General features: G+C 32.1%; 2 protein-coding genes across 3 annotated transcripts; one reads left to right on the top strand and one right to left on the bottom strand.

Moving 5' to 3' along the window:
- Positions 1 to 625: 625 nt before the first annotated feature.
- On the top strand, positions 626 to 17584 carry LOC101253854 (isoleucine--tRNA ligase, cytoplasmic). 2 transcript variants are annotated; one of them, XM_004250209.5, is made up of 27 exons: positions 626 to 1330; positions 2927 to 2992; positions 3091 to 3234; positions 3601 to 3815; positions 5282 to 5447; positions 6271 to 6384; positions 6577 to 6674; positions 8166 to 8244; positions 9361 to 9519; positions 10629 to 10718; positions 11615 to 11748; positions 11875 to 12034; positions 12150 to 12233; positions 12355 to 12567; positions 12976 to 13101; positions 13225 to 13362; positions 13475 to 13578; positions 13662 to 13725; positions 13950 to 14038; positions 14120 to 14261; positions 14928 to 14991; positions 15075 to 15142; positions 15272 to 15394; positions 16431 to 16496; positions 16670 to 16781; positions 16862 to 16953; positions 17282 to 17584. In XM_004250209.5, the coding sequence occupies exons 1-27, from the start codon at positions 797 to 799 to the stop codon at positions 17384 to 17386; spliced, it is 3549 nt and encodes a 1182-aa protein (XP_004250257.1). In that variant the 5' UTR covers positions 626 to 796; the 3' UTR covers positions 17387 to 17584. The 2 variants fall into 2 exon arrangements, with proteins under 2 accessions (XP_004250257.1, XP_069147762.1); XM_069291661.1 differs by lacking the exon at positions 626 to 1330 and adding an exon at positions 1892 to 1904.
- A 691-nt stretch (positions 17585 to 18275) lies between these two features.
- On the bottom strand, positions 18276 to 20674 carry LOC101253552 (mavicyanin-like). Its single transcript, XM_004250208.5, has 2 exons — positions 20370 to 20674; positions 18276 to 18790 (listed from the first exon to the last, which is right to left on the bottom strand). Exons 1-2 carry the CDS (start codon positions 20539 to 20541, stop codon positions 18444 to 18446), a joined length of 519 nt encoding a protein of 172 aa, XP_004250256.1. The 5' UTR covers positions 20542 to 20674; the 3' UTR covers positions 18276 to 18443.
- Between the last annotated feature and the right edge of the window lie 6389 nt (positions 20675 to 27063).

Here is a 27063-nt window from a genome sequence, read left to right as displayed (position 1 = left end):
CTTCCAGATTTCCCTCGCCACTTTCCCAGATCTAGCTCGCCACCATCGCCTCTATCGCTTATACAAAACAGAAATGACATGTATAAATTGTGTTTCTATTTGTATAAAGCGAGGGAAAATTGTATATTCACTTGTGAAATACATATATCTTCATCCTATTTCACTTATAAGTATACAATACAAATATTTCCCTACCCAATTTTCTTGGCCTTTTCTCTTTCTCGTCTTATACATACACAAATTATACAATTGTTTTGCATACAATTGCTTTCTTTTGTATATGTATATCAAATTATACAATTGGTTTCTTTGTATATGTATAACGGATTATATATATTTATATTTGCTATGGAGCGCAATTATACAAACTTTGCGATAACATATAAATATAAATTTTGTACTTACTATATATGAAAGTTGTTATAGCTAGAAAAAGACATAAATTATAGTCCTTTTTTCTTCAAAAATAAATAACATATCTTTAGCTATTAAATTTTAATAATACTAAAATTAATGAATATCAATAAAAGTGAATCTGAACATAATACTAGTGAGTCATGACAAAAAAATCTTTAATAAGTAGCTTTTTTATCACGTATAATATGAATTTAAATTAGTCGAAATTCAACGTGGTTATCAACCCGTAAAAAAAAAAAAGAAAAGAAAAGAAAAGTAAACATTATTGTGGTAACCCCCTTCTTCTTCCTCACTCTATCAGTGTAGCTCTTAAACCCTAGGAATTTTTTTACATCTCTCCACGCCGATTCTATCTTTCTCTCCTCTCCACTCCACATCAATGGAAGATGTATGTGAAGGCAAAGATTTCTCTTTCCCAAATCAAGAAGAAAAAATCCTTCAATGGTGGGAAGAAGTCAAAGCATTCGAAAACCAGCTCGAAAAGACAAAAAATCAACCCGAATACATTTTCTACGATGGTCCTCCATTTGCAACAGGTTTACCTCATTACGGCCACATATTAGCAGGTACAATCAAAGATATTGTGACCAGGTATCAATCAATGACGGGTCATCATGTGACCCGAAGATTTGGGTGGGATTGTCATGGATTACCAGTTGAACATGAAATTGATGAGAAACTTCAGATTAAGACTAAACAACAAGTGATTGAAATGGGGATTGATAAGTATAATGAGGAATGTAGAGCTATTGTGACAAGGTATGTTGGAGAATGGGAAAAAACTGTGGTGAGAATGGGGAGATGGATTGATTTTCAGAATGGGTATAAGACTATGGATTTGAAGTATATGGAGAGTCTTTGGTGGGTTTTTGCTAAGCTGCATGAAAAGGGTCTTGTTTATAGAGGCTTCAAGGTTTCTCCTTTTTTTCTTGTTCTTCAACTTGTTGTATAATTCAAGCTGATGTTAATTTACGAAGTAGTATGCCTTTTACTCAACTAAAAGAACAGTTCACGAGCATTATGTATAATTCAAGTTAATGTTTTATTAGAAAGTAGTATGCTTTTTACTTAAACTTAAAAATTCAGTTCTTTGAGTATTACAGGGCTTTCAGCAGTAGTCTTTGTGCTGAGAAGAAGGCACAGCCAGGATGTTTAAGCTCATACAAGTGCAATAGTAGTGTAGATGGGTAAAAGAAACAGTAGTTTAGTTGCTTCATGAGGGTCTTATTTATGAAGTTTCAAGTTTTCTCGTTTTTTTGTTAAAAAAAAACAGTTCATTGAGTCTTTGTGCTGAGAAAAAGGTTCCCCAATTAATCCACCAGCCAGCATGCTTAAGTTCATGTGAGTGCCGGATGAATTTGTCCACCATTCCATATGGGCGCAGATCAGTGTAGTTGGGGTTTGAAGGAAACTGTAGTGTATGTAGCTGGGTAAAAGAAACAGCAGTTTAGTTGTTTCTAAAGGGTCTTGGTTATAGAGGCTTCAAGATTTGTCCTTTTTTCTTATTATTCAACTTGTTGTGTAATTCAAGCTGATGCTTAATTAAAAAGTAGTATGACAATAGTTACACAGGATACAGACTTTACCCTTAACTCAGAGGTAGAGAGAGGCTGATTCCAATAGTTTAATTATAAAATAGTATGCTTTTTTTTTGAGGATTGTAACAGTAGTAATATGCTTTTTAATTAATTAACAAATAGTTCTTCAAGTGTTGTATGGCTATTAGCTGTCTCTATGGGTTCCCCCAATTAATCCACCAGCCAGCATGCTTAAGCTCATGCGAGTGCCGGATAAGTTTGTCCACCATGATTGGAACAGACAGGCTCAAATTAGTCTAGTTGTTTTAGAAGGAACTTATTTATAAAGGTTTATCCTTTTTTCTTGTTCTTGAATTTATGGTGTAATTCAATATGATGCTTGATGTGTGCTTCTTAATAAAATCTAAAGAAAAATCAATTCATCAAGATTTTTATGCTGAAAATTTATAACACTCTTAACCTTTTTTATTTAAAAAGGTTACCTTAATTTACCCATTAGGCGGCAAGCTCAAACTCATATGGGTTTCACTTGCCAGATACAATAGTATTGTTGGTTTGAAAAAAACAACAGTGTAATTAAGGATGATGCTTGTTCTAGTATCTTTTTTTTTACCCAAAAAATAAAATCTAAAAAGAACAATTTATTGAATATTATATGGCTATCATCACAACCTTTGTGCTAAATAATTGTAATACTGTAACCTTTCTCAAAAATAAAATAAAATAAAATTGAAAAATGAGTATTAAGATTGAGGAAAATCTCCTTTTCCCCCCTATGATCTGCCTGTCTGGGCTTGTTGCTACCTTTATCAATCTACCAGCCAGCATGCTTGAACTCATTTGAGTGTCAGACAAACTTCTCCACCTATATTGGACCAGATGGGCTCACGCCAGTGTAGTTGGGTTTGAAAGAAACAGTAGTGTAGTTGGGTTTAAAAGAAATTTTTACTCTTTTCCTGATTTTTTTGCAGGTTATGCCTTATAGTACTGGTTTGAAGACTCCATTATCCAATTTTGAAGCTAATTCAAATTACAAGGTCTGTAATGGAAATCATTTAGCAGCGCTCAAAGTGCAATTGTTTTCTCCTTCATCACAAAGTTCAAAAAGTTATTTTCCTTTTTGGGTCTGGTGCAGGAAGTAAGCGACCCCGAAATCATGGTTTCATTCCCTATAGTTGATGATCCTGAGGGTGCATCCTTTGTTGCATGGACTACTACTCCTTGGACCCTTCCAAGTAATCTTGCTCTTTGTGTCAACGCCAATTTTGTATACGTCAAGGTTAGTCCTTTAGTAAAACTTATGGATTGAAATTTGAGTTATTGTTGCTTTAATTGGATTGACATTACTTTCGGAGTCTGAAGGGCTTGTTGTTACTTGAACTTATTATAGTGCTTCTAATGTAGTTAGTATTGTTATAAGCCAAAGGTCTTCAGTTTTGTTAATTTCCTGTTCTGAGATGTATTAACTGTTCATTATATTTAATCAAATTGTACATTACATGACAACCATTTAATTGGAGTTGCATCTCTCAGGATTAGATTTATAACATGTATCATATTTCTTTATTGGTATGGAACATGCGTGTAAATCTGGTATATTTACTCTAAACTGAGTTTGTTAATGTTGATTTGGTTATGTAATCAGGTTCGCAATAAATTCAACGGGAAGATCTATGTAGTGGCGGAATCTCGATTGGCTGAGCTACCAGTTGAGAAAGCCAAAAAGGTCGCTCCAAATGGACCTGCTGCTGACACTCAAATCCCAAATTCTAAGACAAAGCCTTCTGGTGGTAAATCACAGAATGTCGAAACTTATGAAGTGTTGGATAAATTTCCTGGGTCGTCCCTAGTGGGGAAGAAGTGAGCAATTTTCATTTTCAACTTTGTCACTTCATATGCTGCAAAACGTTTTTTTCTTGTCATTTACAATATGGTAGCTAGTATCTTAAGTGGAAGTTGATGGAAGTGAACCCCTCATCTTTACATTCTAATTTGAGGTTCACTTGATTTACATGTTTTCTACCTTGTATACTACTTCATACCTGACCAACTCATGCTTCACATTGTAAGTAAAAGCTTCATTGGTAATTTGTCTCAGTTTTTTGTTTTGTTTTGTTTATGTTGAACTTGTTTAATGATTTTATCAGCTACAACTTGAATTATTCGAACGATCTCCTTGAAAGATCAATCTTTGACGCTTGCCAGCACATTGAAATTTGATAGATTGTTGACTCTACGGATGTATTTGGTTCTTATCATTTGTGTAACAAGCAGGTGTGACTTCACACCTCTCTACCTCCTCTTACAGGGATGTCTTCTTTGGGTATGATCCCAAGTTTTTTTTTTTTTTTGCTTGTAATGTTGGACTTGTCTAATTAGGAAATTAACCTTAACCCTAAAATATGAAAAGAAAAGAAAGATCCTAAGAGAGCTAAGTGTCAAAAACAAGGGACGTCAAATGGATCATTTCTTTTACATGAAGAAATGATATGCAAGTGTTTTGTTTAAGAATTGAACTCTACTGTCAAATGATGTGATTATCAAAGAAATTTTCAATGAACTGGCTTTAGGCATGTTAGGATGTGTGATTCTCAGTCTGTGTCTAATATCTGATATTAGGATCCTGTCCACTAGTTACAGTTCCTTATTCCCTTTTGCTGTCCTTTTTCTTGGAATAAATGGGAGAGTTTGGAAGGTGATGAACATTATTAGCGGTTATCTGTATCTTACAAGAGGCAAAATGGCATGCTTACCCTCCTCCACATTGGACCCCAACTACCATCTCTCTATTTTGGTGGTTGGATGATGATTGATTGATTGGGCGGTTAGGTGGTCTGCTAAGTATACATTTTTGTGGGGCATGTCATAGTTCACTTTATTTTAGCTAGAAACGTAGAGGCAGGAAAACAGAGAAGATATGGGTAGTGGAAGGGCTTATAGGCATTGCGTGTATTATGTATCCTCGTACATTCAAAGATTCTCTTTAACCTTCTTGGACCTAGAATGTCGGCTTTCATATGATTTTAACCATGTAGCTGTGGAACTTTTGGACATTCTCTTTTATCTGGACTTTTTTTTGTTTTGGGGTTGATAAGTAAGATAAATTTTATAGAAGTATCAGCATGACTCAGTTTGTTCTTCTGTGTTTTAAGTACCAATGCGTGTGGTCATTTTTTGGATGATCCCTTCCCACAATTAAAATTTTTTCTTTTGCATGAGACTAACAATTTGATCAGTGGTGAACTTAACTTTCTGTGCCAGTATTGACTTTCAAGGTTAACTTGTAGATATTTTATCCAGAAAGCTTATATAGATATTCAATGCAGGTACATTCCACTATTCGATTACTTCAAGGATTTTTCTGATTCAGCATTCAGAGTCGTTGCGGATGATTATGTGACTTCTGACAGTGGGACTGGAATTGTTCATTGTGCTCCTGCCTTTGGTGAGGATGATTATCGTGTTTGCATCGCAAACAACATAATTAATAAGGTTGGAGTACGGAACTTCAAAGTATTCTTGCAATTAATCCTATATTCTGTAATAGAAAACATGTGACATTGTCTGTATATGTATATATGCTGTGGAACTTATATGCTTTCTTTTGGCTGTATAATACATTCATACTAGTGTTAGGACCTGCATGAGTTTATCACTTTTACTTTCTGATGCAATATCTGACTTGGGATCACCCTTTCTTCCTTGGAAAATATACTGGAATGATGTCTTGGTAGCTTGTGAAAATATTAGGAGCTGATTGTGCTTGTTTACTTTGGCCTTTTGATGGTCTTTTTTACCCCTTATTTTTTTATGAAACGGGTAAATTTGTATTCTTCAGCATTGAGGATATGCGGCCACCACAAAAAAATTAAAATTAAAGACTCCCTATCAGATCTATTATCTGTTCAATATCTTCTATACATAGCTCTTTACACCAAACATGTTAAAGATACAATATAATTCCATTTGACGTTGTGAATGGAGTTGGACCTATCTTCATGAAATTTGGCATTTCTCTCCCTTAATACTGACCACTATATACATGAGGAGATCAATCTTCACTGTCTCTTCTGGCTCTACAAATTATCTAATAATATCTGGATTTTCATGGAATCATGGTTTTCTTGCCAATGGAAGTACATTGTGTATTATGACATTTTTCTTGGTCATTCTTTGCAAATTAAGTGGCATATATTGTGACTGCAAGCCTTTTCTCCAAGTGTTTGACTAAATCAATCTTTGTATTTATTGTGTTTAATGATATGTGACCTTGAGCTCCAATGAAATTGACTTGTTTTGATTTTTCTTTCTGTAGGGGGAGACCCTGGTTGTGGCGGTCGATGATAATGGCCGCTTTACGGATAGGATTACTGATTTCAGAGAAAAGTATGTAAAGGATGCAGATAATGATATCACTCAAGCTGTGAAGGTAAGAGTCTTCTACTTTTTGTGGCACAATATTTCTGAATAAAAGTGGCTGAAAAGGCCCATCAAAGAGCTTGTAGGTAGCTTTTCCTCAATCTGAGCGAGGGATTGTGTTTGTGTATGGTTTTATAAACTCATGGTCGTTTATTTAGTTATGGTCAATATCCATGCTTTAAGATACTTTTGTTTGGTTCAGGATAAAGGATGGCTTGTTAAATCTGGAAAGTTCATGCATTCTTACCCTTTTTGCTGGAGATCTGATACACCTCTGATTTACAGAGCAGTTCCTAGTTGGTAACATACTTCGATCATTCCATGCATCACTCGATGTTTCTATCCTTTATTTTTCTGTTGTGTTATTCTTCTGTATTTATCTAGTCCTCTGAGATTATGGCCTTTTGGAATGAGAATCAGCTTCTTTTGCATTTTCTCCTTGTACTCTTACTTTTTCTCCATTTTCTCTTTTGATAATCTCACTTCGGATTACATATATTGAGTGTATCATAGCGAATGTTTTTATATTTATTTTTAGTTTCCTACCTAGTGTCTGGTACCCATATTGGTGCCCGGCGGAAGTCCCATACAAGGATTAAACTGATCCCTAACAAAGGCGATTCCATACCCAACAGGGCTCGAACCCGAGACCTCTAGTAAATGATGTAGGAATACTTACCAATCTGCCACAGCTTGTTGGTTCGGATGTTAAGTAGCTGAGATTGGTTTTCTTAAGGATCTTTCTCAAAAAAAGTCCAGCTGGTGTTGATTCCTGATTTTATGTATTGCACTCTCTGGTTATCAGCAATCGTTCCGTAACCTTGATGTTAGCCAAATAATATAGGAACACATCCTTTTTTAGTTAGTAGATAACTATCCACATAAAAACCCATGTCCTTGTTGAGTTTTTTCCTCTTATAGCAGTATTTAAATAAGATCTTCTTCTGTAGAATCATCAATCAATATTTTATCAGGTATATAGTTTCTTTTCAAATGTAATATTGATATCCTAGAAGGTCTGTCTATTCTTCTATAGTTAAAGTTCTCTAATATAAGTTTTGACTGTCATTGAATGTTGGTGGTAGCGGCTAAACCTCTCCTTTTAGTTGATTGTGGTAGCTCATCTGAACTTTAGTCTCTGGAGGAGTACTGAACTGTCCTACATCCACTCAGGAGATTACTATCAAGGGAAAAGCTAACATCTAGAAGGAAAACTAAATCTGTTAGACTATTACACTAAAAGGTGCCAATCATAATTCACACGTTGAGATAACAGAATTAATATAGCAGTTGCTTGCATTTAGAGCTGTTTAAGTACGCCATAATGAACTAATATATAAACCATATATTTTAACGGTGTTTAATTTAGTTTGAGGCGAATTGATCTGGATAACAAGGGTCAATATGTTGCTTCAAAGGGAAGTAAATGAGGGAAATTTGACTTTCAAACTTTACCTTTTTGAAGGAAAAATAGGACGTTGTAATGCAAAACACATTTGTCTTATACAATCATTATTCTTGCAATGCAAGTGAGAGAAGGGGGGAGTCTTTTTCTGACTAATGGAAAGATCAATAGACGAGAAAGAGCACGACAAAAATGGATTTTATTAGCACCTGACATGCATATTTTACTTTGATAAGTCGTTTCTTTTAATATTCTTTTCATTTGTTTAATAATGTTTATTTTATCTTTTAATAACCAATAATGCTTATCTTCTCCTATGCCATCATACATCCATTGATTTCTGTATTAAAAAATAATTTGGGATGATTTGTTGTTGGTGTGGACAGGTTTATTATGGTTGAAAAGATTAAGGATCAATTGCTAGAGAACAATAAGCAAACCTACTGGGTTCCTGATTTTGTCAAGGTTAATTACTATCTCCTTTCTGTAGTCATCTTTTTTGTTGTCATAATTGAAAACATATTGTGTTCACAGTAATTTATACTTGCGCGATTTGCTGATTTGTTTTGTTACGTTGGTTTGTGTTGGTTACACTCCATGTATTGTCAGACATTATCCATTGTTACTCCATGCACATGCTAGCTGCTGGCTTACCCCCGAAGAAGCCTTTTAATTAACTCCATATTGATCTCCCTGTTTTCACTTTTTTTGAGGTGTTAGTGGAGTTCACTACAAAATGCTTACTGATCAAAGCTCCCCCTGGAACAATCCTCAAATGAAGTTAGACCTTTAGGAATTTAGAGAAATACACATTTCATAATGTAGTGATATATCATATCAGAAAAATCAATGTTACAAAAGAGGAATTGGGGCTCACCTTGGGCGTTGCCGCAATAGTGTGGGGCAGATCATGCTAGTGTATTTGAGATTGTAAAATGTTCCTGTCTTAAAATATTACTCTAATATAAGTAGTCCAAAATGGTTGTCAGTTTAGAAATTAAGATATAGTTAAGTTTCCACCTTTATCCGTGCTCAATTAATGTGGTGAAAAAAAAGTAGTATTAAATTAATATCTAATGATAAATGAGGTTAATCTAGTCAAATTACCCTTTTAGTTAATGTTTTCTCAAGGGGTGTGCAAAAGGAAAACACGACAAGTTAAATGGACCGGAGGGAGTAAAGTTTTGTTGGGCTTATGCTCTGTGGCACCATTGTAAAGCATTTCCCACACCTCCGCATTTTAAATTCAGTAAAATTAAGTTTCTAAACACCACATTCCATAGTCCTACATGATGTACTACTACACTGCTGAGCCTGGTATTTGTCAGTAATATCCTACTTTAGTGGAGATATTAGCTGTCATTCACTTTTGTTGAAGCACAGTTGCTTTTCCAGGTATGAGTTCTGTGAGGCTGTGAATTAGGTTTCATGTACTTTTATTGAAGCTTTGCTGAATATGAATAGTAACTAACTGCCTTCTGTTTCATCAAACATATCATGATTGTTGGAATTTATAAGTTGTCTTTACATAACCCAGTAATTCATCCGGTCTTCATTTTATTTTGTGTTACTTTATTACAGGAAAAACGCTTCCACAATTGGTTAGAAAATGCTAGAGACTGGGCTGTTAGCCGAAGTAGGTTCTGGGGTACTCCTCTTCCTGTGTGGGCTAGTGAGGATGGCGTGGAAACAATTGTTATGGACTCCATCGACAAACTGGAAAAGCTCTCTGGTGCTAAGGTTTTACCTTCATTTCAAATTCTATGTTGGTGATAAATTTAAAATTCTCTTTTTGTGTATTAACTAGCCTCTTAATGATACTCACTTCCTTCAATTTCAAGAGAAATTAAAGAGAAATTACTGTTTTTTAAAAGTATTTTATCATCTTTCTCCGAGGATTCATTCTTTGATTTTGATATGTCATAAGCTCTTGCATGTGACTCAGTTTTATCGTAAGTTGAATTTTTCTTTGAAGTTTCCATTTTCCTTTATTTAAATTACGTCTGCATTATTGATGTAGAATTGTCCCAGCTATCATATGGTGGGCAATATGGAAGAAAAGGAACTCTAGAGCTTTCGATAGTGTTGAGAATAGTATGCAAAAAGTCAAAGTAAATTGTCTTATGCTATTATGTTTTTGGTGCAATCAATTATACTCAAATGATACTACTATCTCCTTAATTGATGTACTAGACTCAATTTAGTTAAAGAGAGTAGAATTTGAAGTACATGTTGTAAATGCAGATCAGTGTACTGACTTTTGAGGAATAGACAAAGTTACCATTTTAAAAAAAAAAGTACGTCTGCATAAAGTTCACATTGGTGTTTCCAGCCCTGTTATTTATAAATAATTTCATGTTTGCTGTTTTCTGTATGTTTCATAAAGACATTATGCCATTATTGTGCATCAGATAGCTAAGAAAGAGGTCTATGTATATCATTTGGAAACAAAGGATATATAACCGGAAGGAACACAAATGAAGTAGTGAAGTAAACAGAAAGAAGACATGCAAAGAGATGAAACCATCTTTCTTGAAGAATAGAGTATCTAATACAAAAACAAACTAGAAACCTCATGTTTAGTTTATATATACCTAGACCTCATAAAGTACCCATGTTGTAGAGGACTGCTATTTACGTTCAAACTTAAAATACGATAGAACAGCCTTGAAAAGCTTTAAGAGCTGTTAGAAAAATCTTAGCCTCCAATGTAGCATTTTATTCTCCAATAATCCTCTTGCTGGGTTCCTTGCAGTCTTAAGTTTTTTTTGTTTTTTTAAAAGAGAAGTATTAAGTTCTATTTATTCAGGACAATTAACTTCAATGGTTTCCGGTTGCTCAATTTGCAGGTGACAGACTTGCATCGTCACTACATTGATCACATTACTATCCCATCCAGGCGGGGGGCTGAATTTGGCGTTCTTCGACGTGTGGAGGATGTAAGACCAGTTAATCTGTCATTGAATAGTAGGCTGCCACAGCATTGATATTGCATTTATCATCCAAAAGTATATCTCACAGTTATATTTTCATGTTATTTGCTTCAGCTTAAAGAGGTTGAATCAGTTTGCAAATTGATGGTTCTTTTTTCTTTTGGATTAATGAAGGATTTCACATATTTGCCAATCGTTGGGAAGGACAAATTTAGTTAGGAAAACATTTTAATAGTCCGTTTGAATTTACCTTATCAAGAAAAGAGTCCATTTAAATTTATTGTAGGATTTTTAATGCTGATTTTGTCTGCTGAAATGCTGCTTCTCGTGTTAAACCTGATGAATATTTGATATTGACTTGGATAAGATCATAAATGTTGCTTCAGGGCTGTATGTTAGAAAAAATGAGACACTGGTCTCTATTTCAATGAAGTGTCATTATTTCCTTTTGCTGCCGGAATCGTCTACATTCTCAGTGTTATTTGTTTATTCTTAGAGAAGTTTTTAGTTGTCAAGAGAGCAATAATGAATACGTACTTGAAACATTTAGGTTTCCGCTGCCTCGGACTGCCACTTCCAAGTTTTTCTCCATTTTTTAATTTTTTGTCTGTCTGCCTGTTGAGGGTTGATACGTGCACTGTTCCACTTATGTGAACTTGAATTCTTTTTTTAGGAACTAGTACATTAAAAATGTTTTACAAGATGAATTCAAAGTATTAGCTCTGAAGTATTCTACCTATAAAACTGAAGTGATTGTTAAGCACTCCAGGCCTAATGGTTTAACGAAGTCTCCACATTTAACCCCCTCTTTTTGAACTTTTATAATGAACTTGTACCTTTCAATCCTCTCTTTCAATTTTATGTTCTGCTTTTTGACAGAAGTATTTGCCGTACTTCTCCAGGTATTTGATTGCTGGTTTGAGAGTGGGTCAATGCCTTATGCTTATATCCACTATCCTTTTGAGAATGTTGAGCTCTTTGAGAACAATTTCCCTGGTCATTTTGTGGCAGAAGGTCTTGATCAAACTCGTGGATGGTATGTTCTGAATATGTTCTCTATATTCTGATTATGGTCTGCGAGCTTAGTTCTTTTCATGTATTCCAAGTCACAGAAGATCCAAAATTCAAACAGTGGATTCTATAAGGTTCTTATGTATTGCAGGTTCTACACCCTTATGGTCCTTTCTACCGCCCTTTTTGGGAAACCTGCTTTTAGAAACCTCATTTGCAATGGTCTTGTCCTGGCTGAGGATGGGAAGAAGATGAGTAAACGATTAAAGAACTATCCTCAACCATCAGAAGTTATCAATGATTATGGAGCTGTAAGTTGTGCCAATCACGAGCTTCTTCATTTACTCAATTGTTACATGAAGTGCTCCAGTCTTCTGATTGACGAGTTATGGTGAAAGGCTATAACTACTTATGTTTGTTGTGCAGGATGCATTGCGTTTATATCTGATAAACTCCCCCGTTGTCCGTGCTGAACCTCTGCGCTTTAAGAAAGAGGGAGTTTTTGCTGTCGTAAGTGTATCCTTTACCAACGCTGGCATATCATCTCTATGATTTTAATCAGTTATTTTAGTTACTACTTTTTGAAAACTTTTAGTTTTCTCCTAATTTGGAAATGATTATATCAATGCAGGTGAAAGATGTTTTCTTGCCATGGTACAATGCATATAGGTTCCTTGTTCAGAATGCAAAAAGACTTGAAATTGATGGGTTTGGACCATTCATTCCTTCTGATCAGAAAACCTTGCAGAGTTCTTCGAATGTCTTGGACCAATGGATCAATTCTGCAACTCAGAGCTTAGTGCATTTCGTCCGGAAGGAAATGGATGCTTATAGATTGTACACGGTTAGTTTTCCAATCTTGTCGGATAATAAATGTAGTTTATGTGCTTAACTGTTTACAGGGAGTTTAGGAGCTTCTATAATTGTCTTCAAAACCTGATTCCTACAAATGTTTGTGCTGAGTCCTAATTCTGATGTCTGAACAAGAATACCCACATGTTTGTATTTCATTGCTGAGACACTTCTCAGATTTTTCTATGGTTAAAGCTGGAGACTCGGCAAATAGGCACACAGGTCTATGTCGAAGTTTGTGGTTACAAGAGATGTGTGATCCACAGATTCACGTCTATGGTTAAAGATGGAAAAGCAGATTGAAGCACATGATCTCTTTGCCAAAGTGTGTGGTTATAGGAAATCTATAATTTGCAACTAGTATCCGTGTTAATGTTTTGTCTATCTATCCTCTTTGCAGGTGGTTCCATATCTCCTAAAATTTCTTGATAATTTAACAAATATTTATGTGCGGTTCAATCGGAAGAGACTAAAAGGCCGTACTGGTGAAGGAGATTGCAGAACTGCTCTTTCAACTCTGTACTATGTAAGTGCCATCTCCAAGTTGTACGAACTACGAAGTAGCTTATTTCTTTTGTTGTTAGTATTTTCAATGAGTTGGAGTTCTGCCAGTGGTTCTCTAACACAGTAGGTCCTTTATTTGATATAGGTGCTGCTGACTGCTTGTAAAGCTATGGCACCATTAACTCCTTTTTTCACTGAGGTTCTTTACCAAAATTTGCGGAAAGTTTCTAAAGGATCAGAGGAGAGCATTCACTATTGCAGCTATCCTACAGTGGAAGGGCAGGTACATATGATTTCCTATATTACCTTTTCTTCCGTTCTTCAAATATGAGGTGCCGGATTTTGCCTTCTTCTCTGCCTCAAGTTTGTTTCATGCATGTTTAAAATCATTTCAGAGATGGGAGCGTATTGAGCAGAGTGTTAATAGGATGATGACCCTTATTGACCTTGCACGAAACATTCGTGAGCGTCACAACAAACCTCTTAAAACTCCACTCAGGTTTAGCCTCTGCACTTTTCTCTTACCCAACCCCTGCAGAACAAAAGGCAAAAGTTCATGTTGGTTTGTTGGTCTTCTTTCAGGGAAATGGTGGTTGTACATCCAGATTCAGAATTCCTTGATGATATTGCGGGCAAATTAAGAGAGGTCTGTTATAGTGTTGTCTTTTTGCAGACATTCCATTCTGATTCCTTTGAAGTGTTAATTAACCTATTATTCTATTATTTATTCTTTTCTGTCTCTATAGTCCTTATAAAAAAAATATTATCTTATAATCCTTTATTTACATTATTTCATTACTCTAATTTAGTTAAGTAATATATCAATGTGATAAAGTCGGAGCACAATACTTGTGATTCTTTTGGTTGCAGTATGTGCTCGAGGAGCTAAACATTAAATCTTTGGTCCCATGCAATGACACGTTGAAGTATGCTTCTTTGCGCGCAGAACCAGATTTCAGGTGATCTAGATGTCATTTGCCAAGTTTGTCTTCATTTGTTGTTCTCTTAATTAACATCGTTAGCTGGTCCCCTTGTCACAGTGTGTTGGGAAGAAGGTTGGGGAAGTCGATGGGCGTTGTTGCCAAAGAAGTTAAGGCCATGTCAACCGCAGATATAATTGCTTTTGAGAAAGCAGGAGAACTTACTATTGCTTCACACGCTTTGAAGCTTACTGATATCAAGGTGATGTTTACTTGCATCTTTAAATTCCTCATATTTGTCGGTCGGAACAGAAATAGTTGAACAGTTCTGTTATTGGTTCTCTTCTGTTGGCTTTATTGAACCCTGGGTACAAAGGGTATAATAGGTCAGTTGCCTGTCAGGTATGGAGATGAGAAAAAGGTGGCAGCTGAATAGCAAGGTTCCTGCAAATTTATGCTGGCCCTATTTAGTAATTGCAAGTTGTGGCCCAGAAGTGCTGCCAGTTTGTGAATATCTATCTTTTGTTTTGGCTTGAAGAGGGCTACATAAGTTGCTGGAAAAGAGAATTGATAGGAAAGGGTGGGAGGAGAAAAGGAATTGCATGTGTAGAGAATCCTTTTGTTATTGTGTTCAGTCAGACCTCTTTAAGTAGGAATCTGTTTCTTGTCTTCAGAATTAATTTGGATTGTACTTTGCCAGAAAAATAGAATTTGGCTGCTACAACAGACAAATTCAATATTTATTTTGAAGCGGAGTTTAAGTTCTGAAAAAAGTAGATTTTTTTTAGCTTAGCTTAATATTCAAAATTCTCGGGAATCATTTTGTTGCTTATTTTGCACCTCTTGCACTGCATTAAAATGCTTGAGCTATTATTATTGTTGTTATTATCATTATTATAGCTAACTCAAACTCTTAATGTACTTGCAGATTGTTAGGGGTTTCAAACGTCCTGATAACAGGAAAGAGGATGAAATGGATGCAGCAGGGGATGGTAAGCATCTCCTCCTTCACAAATTTAAATATTTACGTTTCATCTGATTTCTTATACTTTTGTTTCATTCTTTGCACATACAGGTGATGTTTTAGTGATACTGGATTTGCGTACTGATGATTCACTCTTTGAGGCTGGAGTTGCTCGAGAGGTATTCTCTAAAGTTATTCTCAATGCGATTAATTGCAGATATAGTCGAGCTTTTACTTGTATTTTGATTGGTTACTGTTGTGTTGGGAGATTCCTGATGAATGTCTTTGGTGCTGAACTCTGCTTGCAGGTTGTGAATAGGATCCAGAAGCTGAGAAAGAAAGCAGCGCTTGAACCCACTGACATGGTAGAGGTCTTCTTCAAGTCTTTGGATAATGATGAAAAAGTCTCTAAGCAGATTTTGGAGTCTCAGGTACATTTTGTCCACAGTATTAGTTGATGGTTTCTATTTTACTAGGCACCTGGCTTTGTGAAATTTTCCCTTTTACATAGAGAAGAAGATCTAGAGAATTGCCAGATCCTCCAAGTCTTTTGGCTGTGATACTTCCCCATGCATTTGGGGGTGGCAACTGGAAAGTACACCCTCCATGTCCTAAGATGAGCATTCCTTTTGTAATGCCCATGAAAGAAGTGGGTTGTTTGGGGACGGGGATCAACTAAAGCAATGGAAGAGCGGGGAGTAATGGGAAAGAGTAGTGGATAGGGAACTAAAGGAATATAAGAGAGAATAAATGGCTAGAGAAAAAGGAAGAAGAACAAGCTGCTGATAATTTCTTTTCTTTTTTTCCAAGTATGCTCTCCAGACATAGACTACGTCCAGGGTTGTACTCTTAGGGGTGGGGGGTTGCCGGAAGAGTTTGACATGGATTGAGCATAGAGGAGGGTGGTGGGAAAAGAACTTCTGAATGTAAAAGGTAGGAGAATTGGAAGTTCATTGAACGAGGGTCTGGTGTTTGATGCAGGATGAGAACAAAGATGATTTTTTTTTGGGGGGGGGGGGGGGATTGGGAGACATTAATGAAGAGACTAAAAACTTAATATCATATGCTCGAACTATACTAATGTTTTTGTGAGATTGAAATGGTTTTTCTCCAGAGAGCAAAGTTCAAGGGTGATGACAATAATTAATCCTGGAGCCCAAAGGGGCTTTAATCACTTACTGCCAAAAAAGATAATCATGTAACTCGATGTTCTTCAGGAAACAGCTTCTGTTGATTTTGAATCTGATTATCGAATCTTGGGTTTATCTTATATATTGAGCTTAGTCAGGCCATATTCCCACTTATCTTTTTCTTTTCACTTGAATTTCTTATCTACTTTTTAGTAGCTTAGTGCACCTTCACTCTTTAAAAGCTAGTGCATGCTTGCTTCTATTGCCAAAACCGAACTTGTTTGTGTGTCTTTGTTTGTCCACTCGTTCCATTTTAATAAATAATTTGGCGTTACAGGAATCATATATTAAAGACGCCATTGGATCTCCTTTGCTTCCAGCTGAACTGATCCCATCACATGCGGCAAGTTCTGAAGCCTTATCCTTGTTATGTTAGTAGGTCTTAGCGAGTTGTCTGAGTGTTAATATTCAGAGCTAGTTGCTCAATTGAATGTTCTCTCATGGTCAGAATGGAGTTTATTAAAAAATATTTCTATAGTTTCTTGTACACCGATTAACAAGTTCTGTAAGTTGCAGATAACTATTGATGAAGACAGTTTCCATGGAATCTCAAACTTGTCCTTTGTGATCACCTTAGCAAGACCAAGTCTAGTGTTCAATGCAGATGCCATCACTGCTTTATATGGAGGTCGAATTTGAGATTCCTGTTTCTGAAATTTCAGTTATGCCGAGGTGGTTTTCTGTTTCTAAACCATCTTCATCCTGCAGGAAACACACAGTATTCTCAAGGCTTACGAACTTACCTCCTGATGAGGGATCATCATAACCTCAAATCGGAGTTTCAACAAGGAAAGGGAAAGGTTTGTACTACAAAACCTTTATAATGCCGAGTTCTATGACCATCTATTCTAAAAGTGTAGATGGTCAACAAAATTCGACTTGGTTATCACATCACTCCCTCAATTACTTCATTATACTCCTCGCGTATGAGCCTGAATCCTCTCTGTTATTTGGATGGCCGTGAAAATTTAACTTGGAACTCTTGCCTGCACCAATACTCTGTTAAATTTTTGAAACTTTTAAGATGAGATGGTCGTACAATTCAACACATAAGTCTTCTAAAGTGTACTCGAATTGTACATAGCTAACGATATGATTCTTGACACCTTTATCGTGTGAACCTTGCAGATAACTGTCAAGTGCATTGAAAATCAGCCTCCAGTCGAGGTGATTCTGGGAAAACATGTCTTCTTGAGTGTCGGAGATCATTTCTTGAATACTAAATCGCAGTGATACTCTGCCGATATAATTTTTCGTCATAGAGAGATAGCTACGTACAATTTGCGCTAATTATTGTGTATTAGCCCCCATCCAACACATTTATATTGTAATTGTTATTTGGACTTTTTTTTCACCAGGGTTAATGTATACATGGAATAATTTTGATAAATCAAATGTTCTTTGGTTGACATGATCAAAGTTTTTCATTTACAGTCGATTGTTCAATCAGAAAATATTATATGTAGTTATATCATTTAATTATGGTTATCACAGAGATTATATTATCTTATATCAAATTGCGTAAAGAAAATACGGGCAGTGCAAATTGGTTATTGAAAAAATAAGTAATATGGTAAAGGTCTGAATTTGCACACGTATTATTTGAAATTGTTTAGTTTGTAATACGTTAAAGTCCATGAATTTTTGAGAATATGATCGATTGAAATTTGTTAGTTGAATCATCTAGACCTAGTGAATGATATTCATAGTTTTCAAGATTTACTTCTTTTTTAAAAAAACATTAAGAGGTAACATAATTGAAGATTCGTATATTAGTTTAGATTTTTAGAAATACGAATGACATGATTATTTGTGCCACAATTTTTTTGGATTTGTTTGAATTGACCTAATGAATGGTACACATAAAACTTTTGGTATGTATTAGTCCATGAATTATTGGAAAATAATTAGTCAATTTTTTTTTGACTAACCGCAATCAACTTGTGAGCGATACTCATAATCTCTACGGGATTAACAATACTTCTTAACATTTAAAAGTCATAAAATAGAAATTCAAGATTTTCTCAATTTTTTGTGTGGTAATATGATTATTGAAAATATGACTAATCAAAATTATTTTTTATCGATATTTGGAAACTCCCTTTTGAATAACTCATACATCTAAATAACAAAATTCATTTCTTTGAATAAGGCAACAATATATTATGCCAAAACAAAGACAATATATCAATATCATAATTCAAAATTAAGATATTCAATAGTAGTTCAAATAAAGTGGTAAATTATCCTACTTAATAAAGTTTAGACAACCCATAATTGCTATTTTTATCTAAAGGCCCAATAAGCAGATTGATAATCCAACAGCCAAAATGTATGAAAGCCCATTTAAGTTTGTTGAAGCAGAAGGTACTGTAGGCCCATCAGCTACAGCCATTAATCCAACATTATTTTGGGCCATAATTTGCTCTTTGGGCTGAATCTTCACAGGTATTTTCAGCCCATTTTTGCAACTCTCCGTGTTTCCGCTAACGAAGTAGCGGATTCCTTCTCCTTCAAGAGAGATCGTATCTAAACCATCCGTGTACATCTTGATCGGGTTCGATAGATCACACGATGTAAAATCTTCCTCGTTTCTCAGCTCCACTAAACTCTCCTGAGTTGTGGAGTAGGTGAACCCTACTCGTATAATATATGCAAAATTGTTAGTAACATTTTCTTGGGCTTGGGATAACGATGATGTTTAAGTCAATTTACTATCACTTCAGCTATTCCATCAGGTATTACTATATCTTGTGTAAGCGTAATTTATTTCTATCAAACAAGACTTAGACAAATGAACAAAAAAACATCTCGAATTTAAATCCTACCGACATTAAATTTAAAAGTTTCTAAAACGATCTCAAGAAAATAATCTATAATAATTGAAATTAGAGTCAAATATCTAAGTAGTCATGTAACATTAAAGACTATGCTACTTGTTTACCTAACCTATTAAGGCATAGATAAAGGAAAAGAGAAAATCTTTTGTCATACAAAATCTTAAAGGTTCATTAATATTTATCTCATTTAATGTCTTACTGCCAAAATAATATATTAATCAGAATCTAAATGAACTTTTGAAATAAAATCAAATCTCTCGATAGTTACGTTTCTTGTTCAAACTTTTATAGTTGTGGCAAAATAAATATCGATTTCATAATAAAAAGTTTATCTGTTACAGTAAAATGTTATTAGAGAAATTATTTGTTATAAAAAACCCTCTAAATCTATAAGTAATACAAAAGTCATTGAGAGTACTTAATTACCTCTTCTAAAACAAAATAATGGAGTCATAATTTTCATTTTAAAAAAATTAAATCAAGAAGTTAAAATTAAAAAAATAAAAAAGAATTCAATATTTATATATATATATATATATATATATATATAATATAATTTTTCGACGAATAATGTTCGAATTAATCATAGAAATGTGTGGTAATTTTTTTTTTAATAATAGATATGTTTACACATAACCAAAGCATGGGCCAATTTTCCTAATTTGTCTCTTTACTTTTTTGGGACTCACGAGTATTGTCCTTGTAATAATAACTATTATTATTCCAAGTACAAGAACGAAATTTATTTTATTTTTTTCACTTGATTTTAAATTTTTTATTTGTATTCTTTATTTTTTTTAAAATCAAAATATCAAAAATTTATATATATAAAACTTAGATCAAAGAATATTTAAATGCTTAAGTATTTTTATCTGACATAAACTAACATTTCCCGATATTTAAAATTTAATTTATTACTTAGATGATGATTTACAACTATATAATTATCTAATAATCTATTTAAATTACTTATATTACCTTATTTTCCAAGTTATTAATTTCGTTTTCTAGGTACATAAAAATATCATTATTGCTTAAGTTATATAAATATAAATTTTACAAATAGTAATTTTTTTATATAAATCGTGATATCAGAATTGATATTCATGAATCTTTCACTAATTTTACGAGATATTTATTACTTTCCACTAGTAATACAATAAGTATCAAATAACTCTATTTATTAAAACGTTCACACCCATAGATGCAAACCTATGAACTAATAATATTAGAGGCGGCCTTTTCGAATCTTATTAATACGAGATGTTTATACATCGAATCAAAAAAATTTTAATCAAAACTCATGAACTAACGCATACGAAAATATTGAATTAAAAAAAAAAAAATACAAAGAAATGAGAATGAAAGAAGCTCACAAATTTTATCACCAACTCTAAAAACTCTTTGAGAGTACCAAGAAGTAATATCAGTAGATGGGTCCCACCCTCTATCTTCTCCGACCACATGATGCACCGGAGCTCCGGCCACCACCACCGTCGCCACCGCCGTGAAAACAATGGCCACCACTAGAAAAATCCTAGCACCCATTTTGGCTAAAAAAAAAAAGAAAAAGAGATAATAGTATTAATACTAAGCTTAAAAGCAAAGGCACAAGCTTTAAGGAGCTTTTTTTTCCCACTCCCACAAGAAAGAGATATATGTAGTACTATTTTTAGTTGGAGGGGGGGGGAGTGGGGGGCTTTGGAATATAACATTTAACATGAGGATTTTTCCCTCCAAAAGGGGCGGGGTGGGGTAGGCGGTTAATTGAGGCGAGAGTCGGATATATAATTTAATAATTTTTAATGATATCAACTTATATTGATTCTCTCTTTGATTATGATTTAAAATTTTAAGAATTAGTTGCGTAATAAGTTCAAGTGAATTAATAATTATAATTGATTTTCTTTTTATTAAAGTGATTTAGTATTTCTAAAATTACTTTATTTAAAATTTAAATGAACTCACATGTTATATTGTACATCCACACTCTTTGGAGTTGAACTCATTTTTTAAATAAGGTGGGGAGTAAACAAAAAGTTGACAAAATTAAGAGTTTGTTTGGATTAGTTTAAAAAAATAATTAGTTTTTAAGTTGAATTGAAATGATTTTTAAAGTTAAGAAAATAAAAAGTAAGGGAAATTTTATTTTTGGTTTTTGACTTATTTTAGTCATTTTAAATTTATTATAAGTCATTTTTGACTTTGTACTTCTCGACTTATTTCAAAGTTATTTTTTATATTGTCAAATACTTCTAGAAATAAAAAACAAACTTATAAATAAATTTGACTAATTTTTAAATCAATCCAAACACCCTTTAACTTTAACTTATTATTTTAAAACTCAACTAATTATACTAAGAGAAAAAAGTATTAATTCTAAACTTTTAGTGTTTATCGAGTAATTTAAGAAGTAGATAAGATTTCTTCATTCTAAAAAAAATGTTTTTAAGTTAAGACTAGAAATGAATAGTTAATTCATGAACATCGCTTTCACCTCGAAGAGGTTAAAAATATGTTTCTCTAACAACTTAAATTTTTAGATAAAATGGTTATATGTTTAAGAGCACAAGATTAAAAATAATTTTAATTTAGAATCACAAGATTAAATTTTTTTTTTTTTTAAATTTTATTTTAAATTAAATTAGATCATTCTTTTTTTTTTACAAATAAAAGTAAACAAAAGTCCACATGCTTAGGGTAGGTGGGGTTTCGTGGTAGTTTCCTAAGAAATAGGACATGCTACTATTTTTTTTTTAAGAAAAGACAAAGTAAAAGTTGTATTAAATTTTTAAAAAGACACTTTAATTTTGTAAATGTTTTATTACCTCACTAAATAATTATGAACTGGTATTATTATATCATCTTTTGATTAGCCCCAAATTTTAAGAAACAAGTTTATTCACACTAATCAATACATGACACGTGTTAATTTAATTAAAAATATATTTTTTTTCATTTTAAGTTTTTCCTTTATCTTTTTTTTTTCACTCTCTTACTTTTTGAATTTTAATTTTGATTTATTTTAAATTTCATTTTATCTTCCATCTTTCTCCATTTTCTTTTTTTTTCTTCACCTCCCACCCCTCATGTCAAATTGAGTCTCACTCCCATTTTTTTTATTTTCTTTTCTTTTTCTTCTTCTTTTTTTATCAAATTTTATTCATAATATTATTTATACTTTACTAAATTTTTGATAATAACATTAATTACTTCTTAAATAATTTAAAATTTTAAAGTGTCATTAATTACTCATTTCCATATAAATCCAAAATTAGAATCTTAATTTTAAAAAAATAAATTAATTTCTGAAAATTGAAAGAACTTAATTGAAATCGGATAAAACAAAAACTATATGATACTCCCTAATCATCTCATTAATTTAGCTCATTTTCATATAATTTGAAAACTAGAAATGATAATTTTGAAATAATCATAATTCTCCAAAATATGAAAAAGTTTAATTAAAATTTGAATTAAAAAAAACTAAATAATACCTATTAATCATCTTGAAATCTAATGTGCTTATCAAATTGTTCGAATGTAATAAATATTTAGATATAGTTTTAAATTAAAGAGATAGTTAAGTTAATAGTAGTAAAAAGGGGAGATAAATTTGTGATAAAAAGTGACATTTAAAGTGAGGATCTTCAATTAAGATGAAAATGATTTTTTAGATTGCAAAATACTTGCAAAAATAAAATTATATTCGTTGTTTTTTATTTGTTCACGTTCTTTAAGGGAGTGCATTCACTATCTATGTCAGGTGGACAATAAATGATGTAATAATATCAGTTCAAAATTATTTAGGAGGGTAATAAAACGCTTGCATAGTTTAAATGTCTTTTTAAAAATTCGGGACAACTTCATATAAAACTTTATTTATTTATTTATTTAAAGGTACAAATTAAGTGAATGATTATAATTAAATTAATAGTGTAATTCAATTCCTTTTCATCTTTTTTTAATCAATCAGCCGAAAATCAAAGAAAAATATACATCTTGTCTTTTTATAATCAATCAGCCAATATATATATATATATATACATATATATATATATATATATACTGACACGCACCTTCTTTTATTAGTTACCTTTTGTTTCAACTACCCACCATTAGTAAAAGTTATTTTCATTATAACTCAATTATTTTTTTACCATGCCTAACATTAAACCCTTGATTTTTTTTCATTTTTGCAGTTTGTACCATAAAATCTTTTATAATAACATGTATATCTTAGCATTATGAGAATATAATTTTTTATTGATGGATATATGTGAGTATAATTGTGTTTATTACTTGATTTTTTTTTTCTAATTATTTTTGTGATTAAAAAGTTGATAATAGAGCATTTCTCGAATAAAAAACAATTTAGACTTCTTTATATTATGTCAATATTTAAATAAAGACAATATTTATTACTCTTTATTTTTTTATTTTTATGTGACAATGAGTGATGTACATTTTAACGGTGTATATTTTTAAGTATTTTATTTTGTGGTTTAAGCAAAGAATTAAGAAAATAGATAGTACTCTGTCCGTTCCTTTCGGTATAATAAAAATAATTTTTAGCGACATTTTATATTGACATTAATAGAAAGTGCTAAAGTCTTTATCGACATTAGTTAAGTGTCATTAGAATCAGTATCGCTAAAGGCTTAGGTACATATACAAAGAGTGACAATTGTCGCTAAAAATACATATTTAACGGTAATTTAAAAATTAATTGTCGCTAATAATATTTTTTGTTGTGTTGCTTTTACTTGTCTCCTTTTTTTAAAATAGATTTTTTAATTTCTTGTCCATTTTGACAAATCAAGAAAGTATAAAAGTGACAATTGCCGCTAAAAATACATTTTTAATTTATAATACTTTTCATATAGTTTTAGAATATCTATTTTTTTTTGGTTTAAACTATCGAATTAATGTGATCTAATTTACTTTAAAAATTAGTCAAATTGACTTTTGATAAGCGCAACATGACAAACATTTCTGGACGGAGAGTATAACCCTTAAATTAAATGACTAATTCCTTTAAAAAATATACAACTTTTCTCCACTTTATAATTAATAGGGGTAAAATAATATACTAATTACGTCATTATTACTTTTTTAATATGCGTGTCAATTCAAAAATGGATAAGTAAAACAAGACGGAGAAAGTAAACAAAGGTCCCAATTCAAGAAGGTTCTAATATTATGTCTGGTTCAATAATTATTTCGACAAATTTTCCATCTCGATGAGCGATGAAAAAATAGTAGTATTATTTTTATACTAAAAATTATTTTTTTTTTAAAAAAAATTAGTAAATATATTTCCTACAATATATTTTTTCGTAATTCAATGAGAAATGAAATAGAAAAATGATGTTATATATTTTTAAAAAATCATTAATATGCTTGTCTTTTTATATGATTTTGAATAATTATTCTCTTTCTTCTGAATTAACTTTTTAGGTTAAGTTATAAGATTTTTTATTTTCTTTTGTATGTTAACAAAGTCAAAGCCGTTAATATTAAATGTTTCATATTGGTTAGTAAAATAAATTGTACAAACAACAAGAAATAGAGGAATAATCGCACAACTTCAAATCTTAGGTAAGAAAAGTAAGGTAAGACTATGACTAATTAACGTATCATAAATTTTTGTGATCTAGCTTTTTTTGACTTCTGCGCAAAGTGAAAACTTTAATACGTCGATTTATCTTTTTTAGATTTATCTTTTAAAAAGATCATATTGATATATATATCATTTTTCAAAAGATTTTCTTGGTTAACAAAATATGATAACATCATTTTCTTGAGGCAACTTAAAAGTAACTTTCTTCTTCAATTTCCCACTTTGTGTTCTATTCATCAACCTTTCTTCTTCTTCTTCTTCTTCTTCATTTTCTTCACCAATAATATTAATCTCCTCAATTCTTCTAGCTCTTTCTGAAAAACTAATTCTTGGAGTACCAAACAAGTCCTTATTCATCATAGCTTCTGGTGATGAAAAGCTAATTCTTGGTGTATAAAAATTGGAATTATTCACTTCATGACATGGTGAAGATACATAAATCCTTTTAGTAGTAACTTTAGGGTTATTTATGTAATTTGGTGAATCCAAAAAACATTGGTGCAAAGATTTTTCTTGATGAAGAAGAGTACTAGAATTATTTTTACTATTTGGTTGATGAATTTCTGAATATTTTTGGTTGAGACAACAAAGATTTGAACCCATGAGACAATTTGCTTCATCCGTTCAGTGTCGTACAGGGAGTAATCGTCTTGTTGCTAATAAATACGAATATGTAATTTCAAAATTAAAGTATCCTACTTTCACGTAATTCACAGGGCACTCAACGAACTATAAAGATAGAATATAAAATAAATAACAAAATTACAAATTGTCATATGGTTGATATTTAGGGTGAGAAATGAGGTGAATTAATTTTGGAGAGGTGTTTATAAAGTTTTTTAAAAGCGGAGGGACCTAAGAGAAGTTTTTGTTTTTATTTTTATTTTTTTCTATGTTGGCTTAGTTATTATCATAGTTTAATTTGGTGTTATCATAAGAAGATAGTGGTTGATATCGTAATTTACTGATCTGATTAATTAATTAATATGTGGATTAAGTAATATGTATCATTTTAATATTTAATTGTGATTATATTACATATTAAATTACACAAATTTTATATAAATATCGAATATAAGTAAGTATCACTCCTTCTAATTGATCAAGATTCTGATTTGGAATCTTAATTTGTGATGATATTTATAAACAAGAAAATTCTCTAGAGTATATCACCCCTAAATTGGAATATACAAGTTGTGACTAATATATCTACATTAACCACTAGTTATATAAATTTGTGGAAATTGAATATAACTTAAATAATAAGGTGAAAGATGGTTATATAATGCAATTCGTATTATTGATAATTTTTATCAAGTCTGAATGATTATTTATTTGTCCATATTTTCTCTTTTAGATATTTCTATTTACTTGTCCAATTTGATAAATAAAGAAAGGATAAATTTTTTTATTATTATACCCTCATTTAAACTTTTTGAAAATTTCTAAGTTTTAGTTCTATCATTTTTGAAATCATATGTAATAAGGGTAGAATTGTAACTTTAGTTATTATTATTTTAATATGTGTGTCTTTTCTAAAGTAGACAACTAAATAGAGACAGAAGGAGTACTAAAATTAGAGAGTTGATCTGGTGTTTTCGTTGGAGCTTCTCATTTCGTTTTGTAAAAGTGTTGTACTTAGAGTGCGTTTGGTACGAAGGAAAACATTTTTCAGGAAATGTTTTCCAATTTTCTCATGTTTAGTTGGGACAAAAGTTTTGGAAAATGTTTTTTCACATCAACTCGTTTCCCTCAAAATTAAGGAAAATGACTTCCCTTCAAAAATTAAGGAAAAACATTTTCTAAAACTCTCCTCCTATTTTAAATTACATTTGTTTTAAAGTAAAATCAACAATTTAAAAAAAATAATTCAATTTTAAATTTTTAGTTTTTTTACCCGGTCCCTGACCCCTACCCACCCATCACCAGCCAGCCAGCCCCCCCTCCTCCCCAAAATAATAATTTTATTTTTAAAAAATATTATCAACTTCAAACTTTTATTTTTAAACTCATATCCCCCCCCCCCCCCCCACACACACACACCCGACTTCCCAAATAAAAATTGTTTTTAAAAAAATATTTTCAATTTCATAAATTATTTTTTACTCTAGTAAAAATAAAAAATGTCTCTCAAAAACATTTTTCATTCATAAATCAAACACGAAAAATCATTTCTGGAAAATATTTTCTACTCACCAACAAAACATGAAAAAATAAGTCTTAAATCTAATTATTTTCCAAAAAAACATGTTCTAGAAAAACATTTTCCATGAAAAATATAATTTCCTTCGTACCAAACACATCCTTAATGTATCATCAATCACAATTATCGAAACACTCCGTACTTCTACTTTTATGGAGCAGAAAAACTATTTTCTATAAAAAAAAAGTTTTTATCAAGAATATTTTTACTTACGAGTACATAATGGTTGCTATTGAGTCGGATT

The sequence above is a fragment of the Solanum lycopersicum genome, chromosome 11, assembly GCF_036512215.1.
Source record: "Solanum lycopersicum chromosome 11, SLM_r2.1".
In the NCBI taxonomy this organism is placed as follows: Eukaryota; Viridiplantae; Streptophyta; class Magnoliopsida; order Solanales; family Solanaceae; genus Solanum; species Solanum lycopersicum.
The sequence above is the reverse complement of the archived record's forward strand: the minus strand, read 5'-3'. Positions and strand labels throughout refer to the sequence as shown.

Coding starts and splice junctions, on each gene's coding strand:
- LOC101253552 (XM_004250208.5), bottom strand. CDS start 20,541: ATGGGTGCTAGGATTTTTCTAGTGGTGGCCATTGTTTTCACGGCGGTG. Junction 18,791..20,369: donor TAGAGTTGGTGATAAAATTT/GTGAGCTTCTTT, acceptor TTATACGAGTAG/GGTTCACCTACTCCACAACT.
- LOC101253854 (XM_004250209.5), top strand. CDS start 797: ATGGAAGATGTATGTGAAGGCAAAGATTTCTCTTTCCCAAATCAAGAA. Junction 14,992..15,074: donor AATGGATGCAGCAGGGGATG/GTAAGCATCTCC, acceptor TTGCACATACAG/GTGATGTTTTAGTGATACTG. Junction 15,395..16,430: donor AGCAGATTTTGGAGTCTCAG/GTACATTTTGTC, acceptor TTGGCGTTACAG/GAATCATATATTAAAGACGC.